The 20,520-nt window shown below is 38.1% G+C and overlaps 1 protein-coding gene across 1 annotated transcript; it reads right to left on the bottom strand.

Annotated features, from left to right (window-relative positions):
* Window positions 1–16,841: 16,841 nt before the first annotated feature.
* LOC149298939 (dopamine receptor D1.S) lies at window positions 16,842–18,245 on the bottom strand. The gene has a single exon (XM_089486924.1). It carries the CDS (start codon window positions 18,243–18,245, stop codon window positions 16,842–16,844), a length of 1,404 nt encoding a protein of 467 aa, XP_089343050.1.
* Between the last annotated feature and the right edge of the window lie 2,275 nt (window positions 18,246–20,520).

Raw genomic sequence — 20,520 nt, 5'->3', positions numbered from 1 at the left:
TGAACTTCCAGTAAAGTCAAGGCAAACTAGACTTAGAGTGAATTTATTCACAGTCAAATTAAGTAATTGGGTTATTAAATACAATAGATAATAAATTGAATATTTGAGTGGAAAGATCCTTGATATGATTTATAATTCTAATTTAGGAGAACTAGAAGGCTCCTTAAACCAGGGACGCTCATACAAATTATATTCTGTTGTATATCATAACCAGTACTGTCCTGAATTTCCAATAAGCTCGGTTAAGGAAGCCATCTGATATCCCCACTCTAACATCACACAAAAGAAAAGAGAGCTCTTAAACTCTACTTTTGAATACTTTGTATAACACTATAGTTTCTTGGTTTTACGTATAAAGGAGCCCCCTGGACCAGGGAGGAAGGGGACATGACTGCTGGCCTAGGCCTAAATGGCTTCTAAGTGTCCCTTTCCCTCATTGGGTGAACTTTGCAACTTTGTTGTAGGCTCAAGGGGCTAAAAGAAGGTGAAGGGGGATCATCTCCCTCTTTGCCTTCCTGCAGCTTCCACAGTGTGTGCAATTGCACCACCCTCCCACCCCTAGTTTATGTGTCAGGTCAAGTTGTTTTTTCCTGTGTCTGTCCCTTTGTTTTATTGTCACAGCAGCGGTGTTGCACCCCCCCTGCCCATGGCCAGTAGTTATGAACTCATTATCCTTCAGTTTTCCCAATGGACTTGGGGAGGCATGTCATGAAGATGGCTGATGGCATCAGAGGGACTAGAACTCTTGGTGCACGGGGTACACAAACCACCTATCGGGCCCAAAAGGCTCGGTATCTGGCGGGTCGTTTTAATTAAGTGGTTTAATGTGTTTACATTTGGTTCATGTTCTGCTGGATGTAAATAAAGCTGTAGCTTATGCCCTACCCACACCAATTGTGTATTATCTCTTATTCTGAGTATTGGGTGGGGCTTTTTCTGTTTGGGCTATAGGCCTAAGCAGTCACGTATAAGATAAATTTACTGACACGTAAGTATGTGTAGGTAAGAACTTAAAACCTCTGCATGTAGGTAGACTAGTAGACAATGGTATATTCCATCCTAAGTGAACAGGTCTAGTTTGGAGGGGTGGCAGCCACTGTATCACATTACCAGTGAGTAGGTGGGGATCAGGCCCCGTGGTGTACTGCTTCTCAATGGGCTAGTTTCAGAGATCTCAGATCTCCATTGTAGCCTCTATAACATCTCATTCATGCACTGTTATCAGTATGCATGATGTGCAGTGCCAAGAAGTGGTGTCCCTGAATCGGGTAGGTTGTGGGACATTTACCTGTTTTGGCAAGCAGACTTTTTAAGGTACTTTGGGTACACTATAGCAGTCCTCCTCAACCTATTCTCACCGATGGCACGTCAATGCTCTTCCCAGAATTCCGTGGCACACCACAAGAAAAAAATATATAAAGTCCACACGCAGAAATTACATTTATGTTATTTTGGTTATTATAAGAACTAGATGCATATGTTTACTAATATATATATATATATATATAGATATAGATATATATATATATATATATATATATATATATATAATGGTCAATAGGGATAAGGCAGCATATACCAACTGCTAATGTGTGGACATAGATTGATGATTCAAAGATATACCTGAAAATGCTTAAAACTTTCTCCTCCCTATGCTGCTATTGGTTCACCAATTATGGGAGGGATATCGAAACCTTCAATTGTACCTTGCCTGTAATAGCGCCTCAGAGCTTTTGCTAGAGTTCCTGTGTGTTTCATCTGTTTCCTGGCGCTTGATGCTAACCCTACCTGATTGCCGCCTGCACCCACTTATTTGCCTGCCCAACTATTCTCCTGCCTGGCCCTGTTTACTTCTGCCTACAGTTATTTTGCTTATTCCTGCAAGAGATTCCTTCGCCATATGCAACCGTGACATTTTCTTGGGTTGTTTTGTTTAATATTTGTCTAGTTTTCAGTAAAAAAAAAAAAAAAGTGTAGACACTCATCAGTAACATATATTATAGTTTCCTAAAATCCCAAAAATATGTATCCAAGTCCTTTGACAGATGGTGTTTCATCTAGTGCCAAACAGTAGTCAAGTGTGGCAAAAATATGTTAATTCGTAACTTGCACAAACATTCTTATTGAATTCAAGTGAGGATGTTAAAGGAAACTACTCAAGTATATTGCAAAAAGCCTCTACAATTTTATAATAATAATTATGATATTATACCTTTAGGGTTAGTTTTGTGAATGTCATTCTACGGGCTGATTGTCATGAGAGGATAATGAAGGGCATGACACTGTGTCTCAGAAGAGAGAGACAGTCGTTCCTGGAAGAGTTCTTCACCCTCCAACCGGTTCTCCTTCAGGTTGAGCCGTTTGGGTTCAAGAGAACGTGTGACTTGTGAGGATCTTCCGAAGACAAAGCCATGGAGAACCAAGTAGTTTAATTCAATGCCATGCAGCTGTGCACAAGGCCCAGGGCCGGCCGAAGACTTAACGCCGCCTGGGGCGAAGTTTATAATGCCGCCCCCGCCGACGCCCGGGGGGGCGGCATTATCTACCCCCCACCGGTACTTACCCTTAAACAGTCCTGCAGCGAGTCTGCCTGTGCTGCCACGGTGCCGGCTTGTAATGCTGAGCGCCGGAAATTCACGTCACTTCCGGCGCTCTGCATTAAAAGCCGGCACAGAGACCGAACAGGGAAACTCGCCGCAGAGGAGAGAGAGAGGGGTGCCGAGCGGGTAAGCGAAAACCACTCGGTGCCCCTCTCTCTCTCCTCCGCTTCAAAAAAAAACAAAACAAAAACCGCAAAGTGCCGCCCCTTCTGAAGTGCCGCCTGGGGCAATTGCCCCAGTCGGCTCCATTGTAGGGCCGGCCCTGACAAGGCCGCATTCAACCCTTGCTGCCCGAGCTCTCCGGGGACCGGAGGATGAGCAAACAGACCACCAGCAGGAGGCCTACCCAAATGGCAGGCAGGAAGGGTGAATGATGGAGACATCTTAATTGTCTTAATGTAATTAGAATTAGGCATCTGAATTAGCATGATAAGATCAGTCAAACAATACATATCTTAATTAAACTGAATTTCTAACCATTGCCAGCTGTATTATAATTAATGAAAACGTTTCAATCAGAGCATGACAGGTCATTTTTGATTAATTATTGATAATAAAAGATGCATACCATCACAAATTAGGACTTTGAATAATGTGTGTAATAGTACTACACACATGGAAGTTCATTTAGTAAAATTGAAAATGGTGTTTCCAGATCAAGAACCATTGTATAGGACATGTAGAAAAGGCATGGTGTCCTTAAATAATTCAGGAGAAATTATACATTTGAGAAACCTCTGTTATTTTAATAATAATCTACATCTTAAGAAATTGTGTTCATATGAAACTTAAGTAAGATAAGTAAGCTGCTATGGGTTTTTACAATGAAAGTTTCCAAAGGGGTTAGAGGCAGGAGCAAACATAACTAGTAAAACACCATTTAACTGTATTTTCTATGTGTTTTAATGTGATAAAACCCAGAAAGTAGGGCATTCATTAGCAGGAAACATACCTCTTGATTACACTGTAAATGTAGGCTGAATAAGTATGCTTAGAAATAAGAATCTGCAAGGTATTTGTGAATTGCCGGTTGATGCATTTACTGATGCTGTACCTGCCTGATTTTTATGTTATTTCAGTACCCTAAAAATAATTGGATTCAGACTCACTGTTTTTACGAAGGAAGTGGGTAGGTATGTATGTGTGTATGTATGTTAACGTGAGCATGTATATGTAAATATGTGTGTTAACATGAGTGTGTATGTGTAAGTGTGTGTTAGAGGCAGTATGTCTTAGCATGAGTGTGTTAGCATGAATGTCTATGTGAGTGTTAGAGGGCGGGGGTCTGTGTGCTACCATGACTCTGTATGAAAGTGAGTATGGGTTATCATAAGTGTGTATAAATATGTGTGCCATCAAGTATGTTAGTAACCAGGGGTGGGCATGGGACCAATGAGGCTATTTGGCTTTTACCTGCCCCCTGGGCCAGAAAGTGCCAATTCTGCCCTGCTACAGTACTGTAAATCATTTTTTATTGCAGCACTTAGTTTACATAAAAGTGTTAAATTCAGCAGGGGAAGCAGAATAGCACCATAAAAAGTGTAAAAAAAAATATTTTCTATAAAATTAGTTTACATTTTCTTTGCTATATTCCTAGCAGGAAACTGTTTGCATACATGGCTTGGTGTTGTCCATTTTTTTCAAAGCTGAAACTACACTTTACCTTTACTTTAATCTTCTAGGAAATATGTTTTCTTTGCTAGACATGACCTCATATAAATAGTAAGAAAGCTTTCTGGGAGTGACCTATGTGAGCCATTCCACTGTGCTAAACAAAAAAATGTGCAAGTTCCAAAACATACATTGGAAAGAAGGGCAGCAGCCATCACTTAGCTTTGAACTGACTACTTTGAACACTCTGACTTTTGAATCAAAGTGTCAGTTATATGCTGGAGGATGTTTTTCCTCTATTTTCTTGTGCTTGAGAATGAATTCTTAATTTTTTTAACCCATTCTCACGGAATGTACTTGTTATGCTGTGAACACATGACCAGGAAATGATCTTATTGTTCCTGGGGAACTGTCTTGCTTGCAGGAATTGGTAGGTAGTGGTGAGCAAAATCTGGTCAATATACCCATGCCATTCTATGCCATCACATTAGGTTTTAAAGGCTTTTTATATAACATCACAAAAAAGCCTCGTTTTTTTTAGATATCTGCACATTAGTTAATTCTATGTACAAGCTACAATGTTGTGAAAAAAGCATTTGCCCTGTTTAATTTTTTATTTTGCACATTTGTCACCCTTAAACATTTCAGATCATCAAACTAATTTAGACAAAGAAAACACAACTAAACACAAAATACAATGTTTAAAATACAAAATGTAAAATGTTTTTAAATTTCATGCATAGAAGGAAAAACGCTATCCAATTGTACCTGGCCCAGTGTGAAAAAATTATTCCCCCCTTAGTTACTAATCGAACCAATTAACCAAATAAAATTGATAGTTGGGTTAAATTTTACTAGACACGCCCAGGCATAATTACTGCCAATCCAGTTAAATCTAAAAGAAAAGTTAAATAGAACCTGTCTAGCAAAGTGAAGTAGGCGAAAATGTTTTAAAAAGAAGCATATCATGGCACAGTCTAAGGAAGTTGAAAAAAATGATAAGAAACAAGATAATTCATATCTAGCAGATGATTACAAATCCATTTCTTAGGCTCTGGGACTACAGAAAACACATATTTCCGATGGTCTTAGGAACCGAGACACTGCTCCTCTATCCGTCTATCACTATGCTTTAATTATGTTCAATTTGTAACATCGAAAATACATCCTGCATATCAGATATTTACATTACCATTCATAACAGTAGCAAAATTACAGTTATGAAGTAACAACGAAAATAAATTTATGGTCGGGGGTCACAACATGAGGAACTGTATTAACCCCTTAATGACAAAGCCCGTACATGTACGGGCTCAAAATGCATTGTTTTCAATGGGTTTAGGGACCGCCCATTGTCCTTAAGGGGTTAAAGGGTCGCGGCATTAGGAAGGTTGAGAACCACTGGTCTAAAGATCCCATTTGGGTGTCTAATATGACCCCTGGGATCTTAATTGGCACAAGAGAACCCATGTAATGTCACTGATGACATCCAGCGCAGCCTTCTCCTGTATAATAATGTACAGTACTTACTCTAAGGGATCAATTAATAAAAATGGTCCATTTTTGAGGAAATTCAAAAAAGTTCCATAACATGTGGATTGATGTGTCTGTCGGTGCCTGGCCACTGCCATTCTACTGCTATTGCTGCCGCTCTGTCACTTTCTTTACTCACAGGGATCGATTTCAAAAGCTATGTCATTTTTCATTGAAATTCATTCCCAGAGCATATTGCTTTAAATAAAATCTTATTGAAATGTCCGGAAGGTGGCAGGGGCCTCCCCCATTGAAAATATTGCATCAAATTTCTTTCTGAAATGTACAGTAAGGTCATTGTCTGAAAATGAATGTACCAAAACAAAAAATAAACACTTGTCCTTGTACAAGTTTATACAAATACTGAGCAAGTACAAATATATATTTATTCTTGAAATTTTCAGTCTAGAGTTACTTGTCCTCGGTTTGTCCTCGCATTTAACGATATCATAATTGCATATAGAGGAAATTAATACAATGTATATTCTATGCTGATTTCACATAATATATAACATAAAATTATTTTATTTTGTAACAATTTATATTCGCTATAAAATGTGCATATTGTTAGAAGACATACCTTAATGACAAAGAATTCTCATCATGGATAATAATCACTAGACTTGCGCACATAGTTCAAAAATGGTTCAGGTTAATTTTTCATATCGTTTTTGGTGCATTCAAATACAAAAAATACAAAATACCGTATTTGCTCGATTATAAGACGACCCCCCAAAATCTGAATATTAATTTAGGGGGGAAAAAAGCCTGAATATAAGACTACCCTACAGGAAAAAAAGTTTTATTAGTAAATATTACATAGTTACATAGTTATATAGTTATATAGGCTAAAAAAACACATGCATCCATCAAGTTCAGCCTTTCTTATATCTGTTAATTTTTTTGCTGTTGATCCAAAAGAAGGCAAAAAACACCCCAGTTTGGTTCTTTCCAATTTTGCACTAACCAGGGAGATTTCTCCTTGGATCAAGAAGCTGATTCCCCATAATTAAAGATTATATCCCCGAATATTATGTTTTTCCAAGTATTCATCCAGTTGCTGTTTAAACGTCTGTACAGACTCCAATAAAACTACCTCTGCAGGCAAAGAATTCCACATCCTTATTGTCGTTACTGTAAAAAAAAAACCTTTCCTCTGCCTTAGACTAAATCTCCTTTCTTCCAGTCTAAATTAATTCATGTAAACTATTTTTTACATGAAAATATTTAGATTTAGATTGAGAAAAATATTGTTTTTGTTTTTATTTCCCTTTATTTGCCCCCAAAGTTATGCACATCTGCCATCCTATATGCCACTCTACCTTCCTGATATGTCTTATACCCTCCTATATGCCCCTCTGCCTCCCTGATATGCCTTATACCCTCCTATATGCCACTCTGCCTCCCTGATATGCCTTTTACCTCCCCTATATGCCACTCTGCCTCCCTGATATGCCTTATACCTCCCCTATATGCTACTCTGCCTCCCTGATATGCCTTTAACCCCCTACATGCCACTCTGCCTCCAGAAATGCCCATGTTCAGAAATGTTGTTGATGTGTTGTATATTGACATTTCAGTAGGAGACGTTTCAGCAATAACTGCTTCTGTTCCTCCCCCTCCATCTCTTCTGCTAATGAAAAATAGAATTTGATGGGAAACAAGAACCACTGACCCATTTGGTCTGTCTGTTTTTCCTGATGTAAAGACTCAAACCTTAATCAGTCCTTGGTTTAATCATAGATACAGGATAGCCATCCAATGCATGATGAGAAAATCATTCATGAACTTTATATTGTTTCTGAATCTGATATAGTCATAGGATGAGAGGGGCTAACATTGTTATCCCCACGTCCACCACTTTCCACTCTAAGATTAGCCATAGCAAAAGCATTAGCAGCATGACCACGCAGTCTTGTAGTTGTCTCCGTGTCTGCCCACACCAGAGGCACTTACCAGGGAAGTTCTTCTGTCCAGAATATGACCACCAAGGGAGAATCCCTCGGTAGGAGTAAACCAGGACTTAGAGGATCCCAACAGCAAGGAGGCTTCCATGCAAGCAGGTAAGTATCGGTACTGAGTAGATACAGCAAGGTTCAGGTGCCAGCTTAGGACAGGATACACAACTAGTAACTCAACAAAGCAAGTTACCACCATGCGTCCCCCCCCCCCCTCGTGTTCATGCTGCCAGAGCCTCCAGCGCGTCAGGAACGGGTAAGTATATGTTTCTGGACAGATCCCCCTGCCCTTTGTGCGAAGTCCCTGATACCCAACACCTGGCTACAGGCAGCTGCCTGCCCATCAGTGACGGGACCCAGGGCTGTGACAGCTGTATGGAATGTCATCATCATTATGTTGGTAATGTCAAACTTGATGCAACATGGAGAGAATTAATAGTATTGTAGAGAGGTAATTTAGCAAAGCTTATAGAATTGTATCATGATAATTTAGTGGATAATAATTTGTACCACTGCTCCCAATGTATTATTACATACAAGTATATGCATTGGAGAAATGCTGTGTCTGTCTCAAAAGTGGCAGCAACGCCCAATAACTATTACCTACCTTGCACCTTAAAATTAATACTTTTCTTTATGAAATATTTCAGTGTTTTGTGAGAAAAAAAAGTCTATGAAGAATTCAGAAAACATACATTATGCAGTATGGTGGTGCCACCATCTCATTGTCACCATCATTATTGCTTTCACTATTTTGATCACCAGTGCATCCTTTCAATAAGCACAATGCATTGAGACATCATGCCATGCTTGACCCTATATTCATAGACCACACATCCCAGTTTGTGGAGGAAGGAGAATAAACATCACCATAGCATGGGCACATTCATCGAAGACTACAGCAGCTATATGAAGAGAACAGGAGGGCATGCTGCAGGTCTGACATATGCGCTGGGATATTAGAGAATATAGACACAAGGCACGTTAACAAAGCATAAGAAACACAGTTTAACTGAGATATTTCTTGAATTTGTATTTTATTTACTTATATAGTGTTTCTTTAGTTCAGGACAGGGTCATATGCCGTTTTGGAAATGACAATTTATTAATAACATTGAAATAAAAGTTTTATTTTTACACATAATGGTTTAAACAAAATATGTGCCAGTTCACTGTAAGACAATTTTCCATGACATGGTAAGTTATTCGCTAATGTTAGAATCCTGCAGTGTAGCTGCTGTTTTCACACTATTGGAGGTTTAATAGCTGTATTTTTAGATCTAATTGAGCTCTTTTTACCTGTGCCAGCAGATTCTGTGTTGTTTTTATTTTTGCCAACTAATACAAATACAGATGACTTTTTGAATCCAAAAGGAGAGTTATATTTAATTAAAAGTCTTTTAGTTGATCTTGTGGTTAAAGAAGTAATAAAGATACACTATATGAACAAAAGTATTGGGACACCTGATCATTACATCAACAGGAACATTGCATTCTAAATACATAAACAATAATATGAAGTTGATCCCCCCTTTGCAGCCATAACAGTTTCCACTAGACTTGGGCGTGTAAAAAAAAACCCTTTGTATTCCACATTGTTCGTGTTCGTTTTTTTCCAGTTTTTTTTTTAGCAGGGCTTAATACAGGGTTAATGAGGTAACAATACACAGGAGCTTTGGCGCCAAGATTTTAAAGGTCCGTAAGAACCAGCAGCTGCCTTTCATTGGTTGGTGCCAGAGGAGCTCCCTGCTGGTGACCAATAGAGTCACTCATACAGACCTTTAACTCCTGACGCCGAAACTTGGCTCGGGGAGGCTCCAGGAGTTAAAGGTCCGTACGAGTCTCTCTATTGGTCGCCGGCAGGGAGCTCCTCTGGCATCAACCAATAAAGGGCAGCTGCAGTCTGTCTAAATTAATAATTCTTAGAAGTTGGGTAGTATGCTCATTCATTTGCTTCATACCAAGTGCTAGAAGAGGAAACATTTGAAAATGCAGGGGAAGCAAAAAAGACCAACTGAAATATGGGTGACATTTCATAGAGAATCGATTGAAGAAAAAAGGGCATTAATGTGTGGGACAGAAAAACCTATAACTTTGGCTACGGTCTTGCCTTGGTGAAATAAATCTGCATATAAGTAAGCTCTACCCTTGTTCAGATTTATTTTGTATAATAAGCATGTCAATCTACTTGTTGTACTTGTGAAGGTTATTAAAATGTTAAAAGAGAAGTTTAGACCTCTGCTCAACCTAAAGGATTTTAGATTATTATGGGTAAGTTCATCATTTTCTAGCAATGGGCTTGTGACTTTACTATTCTGTCACTTTAGCCAAAATAATAGTTTAATGTAACGCTCTGTGGGGAAAAATCAGTTCACTGATTGGCATCAAGGACGTTGACATAATGTTGTGTTACATGACCTTGAAGTAACAGTCTGGTGGAAAATATGCTCCAGGTAAATGTAAATATGTGTGAGGTGTATGCGAGAGAATGTGTGGTTGTACAGAAGTAGGACAGGCACTAGGGGGCGACATGGCTATGCTTGCCACCCAGGCCAAAAGGTACCCTGGTTGGGATTGTGTATACAAAAAGTGACCACTTAAAAAGTGTTATAATCACAACAACCAATGAATGATAATGGCCCATTACATTGGTTGATCGAGCAGTAACTTTTCTAACTTTTCGCCAGAATGACTTTTCTGTATACGTTTTAAACACCTGTCCTCTCTGGATCCACATATAAAAAGAAATACAATAATAAATTATATGCAAGAATATTTGTAAATGTGTTTACAAGACAGAAGTAGGATTTCACCTTGCATCTTGATTTTAATAATCAGCAGGCTTAACTCATAGGTTATAGGACGGCAACAAAAATGATGGACCATATATTTGGACTACTTCAATTTATGATTCCAATAAATGTATGTTATTATGTTTGATTATACACATTTACAGTTCATATTATACCAAACCATAACCAGACAGTACAACCGAATACAATAAGCTACTGGAGGGAATATAATAATCTTGTGATAGGATATCATTAGCAAAGTGCTACCAACTAGAATTCATGGATAATTATGGGATGAAGTTTGGTAAATCGAAGACCTCTACTGAATTAGGAGCACTGGTCTTTGAGATAATCTTGTACATGCTTATAATTTGCTAATAGGTTTACAAAAAAAAGGTAAAAAAGGTCTCTTTTTTGTCTCAGTTTTTTTGTTTATTGCATTTAAGCAGAAGAAGTGACACATATAAAATACTTAGATTTGAGTAAATGGAGTGATACCCATAGAAAATAGTTTTCTTAAAGAAATACATTATGGGAAAAAACGCAAGGCTCTGCGAGGTCTGAAGCCAAGATGTTAATACCGTCAGTCAATGACCTTCACTGAATAGGCGATTGACAAAATAGATGAGAAAAATCACTCTCTTCTCTTTTATAGAATATGTTTATTATGTGTTTATAATTAATTATTCTATGGCTGGAAACAAAAACAAGGTTTGAATTTTGTAATCATTTGTTCACTTGTGTTTATTTTCTATTTTTATTTATTTTAATTTGAAAGATGTAATATTTAAATGTTGCGGGTGTGTATTTTCCATGAGTGGAACTTAATTTACAGTTTCAGTGTTGGTGTACTATATGGGGTCCTACACATGATATTTCTTTGACAACTGTGTTGCTTACATAGATGTGTACAAGTCATTAAATGTGTATGTGATGTATAGAATCTAATGTAAGGTAGAATAATCACTCATGAATATTTTTTTAAATATATACATTTCCATTATGGTAGTTATGTATGATGTTTTAAAATAATAATTTATGTGTATATGTGGTTTCTTTTTTAATTCTCTGTACAACACATACATTATTTTTTAACACCCTGAATTGGCCAGAGTGAATCCACTTGGTCTATTTTGGTTCAGTTTAGGCTAAAAATATACATGCACCCTTGGTGAGATCAATGTGAACAGTAATGGAAATGGAGACACCAACTAAGCAACTTGAGGTGAAAAGTTTGCTCCAGGATTAAGTTCTGTCAAGAGTTCCCTTTGATTTATGTGATTAAATTTGAGGGGGGAAATAATGATAGCTCAGTGCTTATCATACCAGATATTGCAATTAATTACTAATACTAAACTGAACAGAGACCTTAAGAGGTGAAGACAGGATGGCATAAAAAAGCAAGAGTAATTTGATAAAAAGCCCCAGTGCAAGGCTGATATTTTATTCATGGTGTCCATCCATAACTGTGCGATATCTGTTTTGTGCAGCCTTTTCTGATGTCGGAAAAGCACCAAATCTAACAATGAAGAAAAAAGAGAAGGGTAGATGAGTGGTAAAATAAATACTGAACTGCAAATAAAAAGATAGGTACTCACAAAAGTAGAAAGTGATGTGTCTCCCAGTGGAGGTATAGTTGGCTTTGTAGACAGAGATACTGAAACAATTTACATATTATTTTTCCAGTTATGCTGAATAAACAGTGTTTAAGCTAAGCCTTATTACTATGGATTGCTTTTTCTGGTGCTCCTACTTTTAGGTCCCATAGATCATAGTTTATTGGCTGCTGGCCACAGCCAATTTTGAATACCAGGCCAGTTTTTGATCTCTCCCCTTGTATATCACACAAGCAGTGAACACCACAGCAAGATATATATATATATATATATATATATATATATATATATGATATATATATATATATAGCCTGAATTCTATGGACTTGAAATTATGTATTATATACATGATGTTGAAAATTGAGATACATCAGTGCCGTGCCTTTTATATTCGTGAAGAACATATGTCACATGCTCTTATACCATGTGCTTTTGAACTGCTCTGAGCTACCAGATAAACACGGTGCCAATAGTTTCATTAAGGTCACTCAGGGTTGATGAGAGAATGGTTTGTAGTAGTAATAGCTGAATGACATCTTTTAATGAGTCTCTTCATCCATCTAGCACCTATCCAGTTAAACATCAGACTTAGATGATGACGTTAGATGACTTCACAAAACTAATTTGTTCAATTTACAAGTCAAGTACACTGTTTTTCTCAGATAAAACAAATCCCTGCTAGATTTAAAGTGACCTGGTTCCACTAATGTATTTAAAGAAGAGTTCCTGAATCCACTTTGGGTAACAGCTTCTGGAAGCTACCCAGGACTAGACTGGCTTACCAGAATCATGGTAAATTTCCTGGTGGTCTGTCTGCCCTAGGGCCACTCTGAAAGCCTTCCCCGCATGGCTGGTGGCCACATAGATCTAAGTCTGGCCCTGGGGTCAAAACATGTGTATATACCAAAAATGATTTGACTTATTGGAGATAAATAATGAACTTACCATTACCTATAAATATTATTAAATATTTATTAAATATCTGAAATAGACTGATGGCTCATATGGCATGTGTCTAGCTTACTGCTAGGATTATAGGCATTATTATAGAAATGCATGCAAAGTAATGGTGGGGGCATGATGGTGTGTATATATTAAACAGCTAGAACCCCACCACAATCACGCCAACCTTTTGCATGGCTGGCTTTTATCCCCAGTCAAGCTCTTATGTTGCCATTTAGATTATTTAACAAAATAGCTAGAAACTGGCTCAAGAGGGTGGGAATTGACGAGAAATCATTTTAAGAAAATGAAATAAAACGTAATTGTATCTGAAGTAGGGACCTTTCTGGATGTTTATGTAATTCAAAATCATATTTTATGAATATGTTAACATAAAAAGGTATTACTGGTTTTCACTCACTACTGAGAAATGAAAAAAGTCCCCTTACCGTAAATAGTGTTTTGGCACTGAGGAAGCTCATAGCATGAATTTATTCTCTAAAGTGTCAGCTTCCATGAGACCTTTAACTAACTTATTTAACTATAGAATTTGATGTTAGATAAGAACCATTCGGTCCATCTAGCCTGCCTATTTTTCATGATGCAGACCTTAATTAGTCCTTTTCCAGGATTGCGTTTTGCTTATACAATGCATGTTTATATTCTCTCACTGTATTAGCCTCTACCACTTCTGCTGGGAGACTATTCCATTTATCTGCCACCCCTCAATAAAGTGAAACCTCCTAATATCATATCTAAACCTCTGACCCTCTAGTTTTAGATTATGACCACTTCCATGTTCATGAATTATTAAGTGTCAGCCCCAATAAAGAATGTCTACCATAAGTGCTCAGTTGGCCCTGCATAATGTATATTTAAATCAGTGTGATTTCTTATAAGTGACTTCACTGATTGAAGTAGGTATTATTCAGGGCTGGCTTACTCCTTGTGTAATAGAAGCTTTGCAGGAAAAAAAAATCAATTCCACTCGTCCCCCTTTCGTGAATAAACCAAGATTGTCAATTTACAGCAAACTGCAATAATATTTTAATCACTGTTTTACTTCTTAAATATTTTTTTTGGTCATCATTGTCACTTCAGTTCCTTTTACTAAAAATATACTACAAATAAATGTTATCTTATTATTGATTTTTCCCTTAAATCCTTAAGACTGAATGGCCTATTTTCTTTACAAAATCCTAGCTTTTGAAAGTAGGACTAGGATATATCCAATTAAAGAATAAAATATTATGGTAGGGCTGCTAGGGACATTAAAATGTTATTTTAAAGCCCAGCCAACCGTCAAATGTGCCAATATATTCCTAGTAATCAGACTTTTCCCAGAAATAATTCACATTTTTGCTGTAAACACTTGCGAAGTCACAAAAAAAAACAGATACTGATATAATATTGCCATAGCAACATACAAAGCTTCTTAAAGGTTTCTGTGCTGTTTTATGTGATTACACCTACAGGAGGAAAAAAATAAGAATTTTTGCTTAAAATGATGGGAATCTTAGTTCATATTAAAAGGCTACCCGAGCTATCAAATGAACTACAATACATACGATAGCTGCGTAGTCCCTTTAATTTTTCATGTGGTCCATTTTACAAATGTGTGGGGGGATCCTGCAGAATCAACAAATGCATTTGACCATTTCCTCGGTTAAATGCCCTGCGGCTGCGGGCCTGCACCTGAAGTTCTCACCTCCAGCAAACTCAAGTGATTTCAAAGGAAGCGCTTTCCTGCCACTGATTGACAGCTTCAAACAGACAATCAGTGGAAAGGAACATCAGATCATGGAGGAAGAAGTTGGCTTTTGCAGCATGACTTCACCCTTCTGTGCTTTACTTTTTAACTTTTTCTGCCTTTTGGAAGAATGCGTATTTCTTACTATGCATCTCTCTACAATAGGGGTGTCAGTGACATTAGACCGTCCCTTTTATCAGTACCTCTAATCATTCTATGCCTTTCTTAGTTTATACATTAGTATTATAAGCCTCTGTCTCCTAGAGCAATTGGCTGTTGGTTTTGCTTAGTGCCATGTCATGCAATACAAAGAACCTTATGTAGTTGAAATATTGCATATGGATAAAGGTTCAGCATTCTTGAAAAAGCTTTGGCATGGCTTCATTGGAATGCAGTCATCTGGGACTTATGTTAAATTTAGTAATGATACATTTTGAATAAATGCATTCAATGTACACTACAAAACGACCTCAAGGGAAGGCCAGATGTTTCTTTGTAGCATCTAAAAACATATATTTAGGAACCACTATGGTGGGTTTTTTTTAAAAAAAGAACAGGGACGCTTCACTTACAATCTGCAAGTCTTTCTATTCAGAAGCTTTTTACAGGGTTTAAAACCCCGTTGGGATGTGACACAAGAACTTACATTTGACCAATGTATCAATAAGTGTAGAAAAACAAACAAGACATTTCCCAATTTAATTTGTATTTCTGTTTGTAAAACAAAATGCAGATCAATTGTTGCAAACGAATATATGCAATGATAAAATGAACTGTCTGAAGATATTGGCAGATATTCCCATAAGACATAGCTTTGTATTGTTTGTCCCAGTATTTCACATTGGATGAAAAGGGATGCAAGAGGAAATCAATATGTTTTACTATCAAAATAAGTAGATAGCTTGGTGCATTGGGCTGAATAGTATAACTGCAGGATGCTAGTCAAAGCTAACTAAACCCATGGATATTAATATTTCATATTTGTATTAAATATCTTCAGCAAAATGAGCATCCCCGTAAAAATGTGTATAAATACACAAAATAGTGAATTGTAGAAAAGAGAACTAAACCACCACTAGCAAAGAAAGTTAAAATATCACTAGTGTTATGTGGATTTTTATTATAAAAGCCAAAATAATTACAAGATATACTACAGCTTACATATGTGTATGTATATGTATAGGTTTAATTGCAGTTGCTCATTTGCGATTGCAACTATCTATTGCACAGTGCTATGGAATATTTTGGCACTGTTGTTGTTTCTGTAGATCCATTATGATGAGATATGAACAATTTTAGATATTTATATCACTGGAGAAAAAAAAAAAGGATATTGAGGTTTCCTACCACCTTTTGGTAAAATGTCCCTTTTCAGGATCTGTCTCTGCCTTTATCATGTATTATCCTTTCATTTGATTTCCATAATAATGGTATATGTATTACTTAATATCATTATTTTATGAGCTATGAAACTATAATTTCAACACAGGAATGAGGACCTGCCCCTAATTCTTTTTATCACAGCTGTTCAGTTTTATTAAATAAAGCTTTTTTTAATAACACCATGAGATTTAACAGAAATGTGCATTGTTATTTAGAGCCAGTCAAAAGAGCTACAGAGATCTATTCAAAGTGTTTATGGATTAGCAACCTTTCTAGGCTGCTTCTATTTATACAAAGATATCACAAAAGCAAAATGTCTACTAACCCACGGAGTAAATCCTGGTTTGCTGTTTCTTGTTAATCTTGAAAGACAGGAAGAGACAATAACCACAACCTAGGTAAGTAAATTAACGCACACAATAGGAACAGACAGAGCTCAGTCCCTGAGTTTCTTTTCTAACTAAATAGTTTATCACAATTACTCCTACATGGAATTATTGCAGATTGATTAAAGCCAAGACAGTAGATACACTAAAAGCACATCTAGTGCACATTACACGTTTGCCACAAGGTGTCCAATTAACCTCCTTGGGTTATTGTCATGTAACATAAATATTAGACATGTATGCCAGCAAGCTACTGACTATTTCAATATTTTAGTAAAGTTTTTTAGCATATTGCCTGTCTTCATCTTGAAGCACATGGGAATGACATTCAATTGGTACAGTGGAAGTAAATGGAGTGATAGTTTCCAGGGAAATTTCTGCCTCACATTCAAACTGGACACTTGCTGGAAGTAACATGTTCCTTTGGCTTCTTGTCCCATGTGAGTTTGAAATGACTGACACTTTGTCAAAACAAGGTCCTTCTAAGTCCTCATGTTCTTGAGTTACCATGTTGGGCAGTTGTGAACTGTTGAAAACTGCAGGTACATCTTTTTGGAAGGTGGTGTCATGATGGTAGGAGACCAGCTCGTTGCTAAAGTTTACAGCTTCCACGTTGGAGCTAGAGCAGAATTTATTGCATCCAAGGATGGTGGTGAAGGCTTTCCTGAAGTCCGCATTGAAAGCGTAAATGACAGGATTGAGTGACGAGTTGGCCCATCCAAACCACACAAATATACTAAAAGTGGTCTCACTAACACATGGTGGCTCGGGTTCATTCTGCCCTGGGAGACCTGTATGGCAGAATGGGACCATGCAGTTCAATACAAAGAAGGGAAGCCAACAGAAGACAAACACACCCATAATGATAGATAATGTTTTCAGAACTTTGGTCTCCTTTCTAAAGGAGGTCTTTAAGGAATTTTCGTGAGGGCAATCAGGGTGACAACTCTGTGCATGCTCCACTGCCCTCTCTAAAGATGAAATTCTCCTAATCTGAGTCTGAGCAATTCTATAGATCCTGGTATAGGTTCCAATCATGATGACCACAGGGATATAGAAGCTGATAAGTGAAGACGATATAGCATACGTCCGGTTCAGACTAGAATCACAGTTCTCGGTCTGGTTAATGGCATTAAGGTCATTATCATCATCAAGCTCCTGGGATTTATGCCAGCTGAGCTGCACCGGTATAAAGGATATTAGAATAGATAAGGTCCATGCCACCCCGATCATGATGAAAGCTACCCTCTGTGTCATTTTTCTTTCATACCTAAAGGGGCTTGCGATAGCCCAGTAGCGGTCCAGGCTGATGATGCACAGGTTGAGGATGGATGCAGTAGAGCACATTATGTCAAAAGCAATCCAAGTGTCACAAAACTTGCCAAAAAGCCAGTAGCCTGCAACCTCCGTTACGGCTTTCCATGGCATCACCAGGAGAGCCACAAAGAGGTCAGACACCGCCAAAGAGATGACAAAGAAGTTGGTCACCTTGGACCTCAGGTGTCTGAACTTGATGACTGCTAAACACACCAGCGTGTTGCCCAGGAGAGTAGACAGGATTAGCAAGGACAGGAGAAATCCGGTGAGGGCTCGGAGGCTCGGGTCCGTGTTCCCCTCGTCTTGATCTGCTTGCAACACGTGGATGGTTACATTGTAAACAGAGATGTTTTCCATGAGGGGGGGCCCAGGCTGATGGCCCCTTCCTTACAACGCCTTGTACCTGAAACATGCACACCTGCACAATCAGGAGCCCTGATGGGAACCTCACACACCTTGCATTACCTGATCAGGGGATATCCTCAGCCAGCGTTAAGCAATACTGCAACAGAGCTGGAGATGAGACTGGTCTCAAGTTAAAAGCAGCCTCTAGTGCTCAACATTATTATTTGTTTGTTGAGGGAAAAAACCTAATCTTGTATAAGATGAAACTCATTTGCAGCTTCTGGGTTTTCTCTGTCCCCGCATGATTTCTTCTCAGGCAATAAAGCAGATCTCTCCTTATCTAATCCATGCACATTTTACAATGTCCAGCTCAGGATAACGTCCGAGGTCCTAATAACCATCACAAGTCAGAGAAGGAAAGCGATCATGAAGTCATTTTGCTCGCATAGTCGCTGTTTGCGTAAATCCCAAGTGTGATGAGAGGCTGCACTGGCATTTCGGTGTGTACCCCTTTCCTAATGATATATACAGGAGGTCCATTTGTTATACCGAGCAGAGTAGATGATATGTGTAGCTTGACCGATGTCATGTGCCCCTGTTGGTCCCGGAATGATGAATAAAACGTGCAGCATCATCAGCATCACTGGTTATCCATCACTCGGTACCCTTACGATTGGTTTTGGTTAAAAATAGATCCACAGACGTCTCCAGGAGGAGGGCAGGTACTGATGTGCTCTTCTTCACAACGGAGTGTTTTTTAACCCATTGAAATCCTTAAGTGGCTGTCCTAGTGGTCGTACGTCCCCTGTGTGTATTAGGCAGGTTTTCAAGAAAACGTAGATAGGGAATTTTAATTCTGTGTCAGGTAATCCTTATGTTTAACTCTTTAGTCTCAGACAGCAGATAACTAACTCTCTCGGGCACTCAAAGGCTTACTTCAATATGAAGGAGATGACTTGTGTGTTGTTGCCTTCCCCTCAGTGTTTTCCCCATAAATATGTATTTATTATTTATTTCACATATTCGACTGAATTAATGCGTATATATATATAATGTATTGTGACAGGGGGCTGTCTGCTGGCAGATTGCCTATTGCTGCCCTACTTACTTCTCTGTGTGATTTAGTTTTTGATATTTCGGGTTAGTCTGAGCTCCAGCTGTCTGCATTAAAGCCCATGGCACTATATGGGTAGTCTGAGTGCTGTAGCTTTTTTCCAGCTGTGTGATACCCTAGTTATAAAGCTCACAATTTGAGAACATGTCATGTCTCTTTCTTTTCTCTGTTCCCCCTCTCTCTACCCCCCTCTCTCTCTCTTCTGCCTCCCTTTCTCTCTCCCTCTGTCTCTCTCACTCTCTCCCCCTTCTCTTTCTCACTCCTTCTCTTCTCTCCCTCTCTCTCTCTCTCTCTCTCTCTCTCTCACTCATCTTCTTTTTTTCTTTCTCTATGGATAGACCATTTAAAAATCTTAACACCACATATTGTTTAGAGGTTTTCCAGCTGTGTGCATTAAAGCCTATGGCAGGTTGTGGGGTTGAGTGTTGAAATCCTGGATATAAAGCTTACAACTACAGCATATATATAATGTCTCCCTTATCTGTTACTGTTTCTATTCACATAAATAGATAAATGCATAGATAAAGAAAGATTACTTAAAATGTTTACACATTTAAACATACATTTGTTGTCACAATAAATCAATGCTTATACATTACTATCTTACAGGCAAAGGGATACCTGCTGTTTTTTCACATATAACATAACAATACAGAGAATATTGTCATTGTCCGACCAAAGTAATCCATTGAATGTAAGCTCATCGGTTCTCCTGGGATCCTAAGCATTAAACATCCAATATGCTTCCCTCTGTTGTCCTCGGACACTCTCTCTGGACTTAGTTTTAACCTTTACCACAATAATCCAACAGAGCTGCAAAATACTGTGTAAAAACGTTTGCCTATTGGGACCCCCTTGAGTTTTTCTCTACATGTGATGGTGTTTTTGTCTGTGTCATTTTAGATATATTCTAATTTGAGATGTATTGCATGGGTGATAAGTAAGCTCTGACACTCCAACTACTGTGGGCAACTCTCATCATGCTCCTTTATTGATTGGTTGGAGCATGAGGAAGGTCATAGTCCCAGGCAACTGAATTTAAGGTATTGACTAGTTAGTTTCTTGCTCTTGCATCAGAATAATGGATGTTACTAAAGACATCAACAATATATATCATCTTTCTTCAATGCTGGAAGCTCAGTTATATTAATCAACATAGAATTAACAACTATC

Source organism: Sceloporus occidentalis, unplaced genomic scaffold (genome assembly GCF_023333645.1).
Source record: "Sceloporus occidentalis isolate IW3139 unplaced genomic scaffold, rSceOcc1.0.p SCAF_30, whole genome shotgun sequence".
Classification (NCBI taxonomy): Eukaryota; Metazoa; Chordata; class Lepidosauria; order Squamata; family Phrynosomatidae; genus Sceloporus; species Sceloporus occidentalis.
This window is presented reverse-complemented; position numbering and strand designations above follow the sequence as displayed.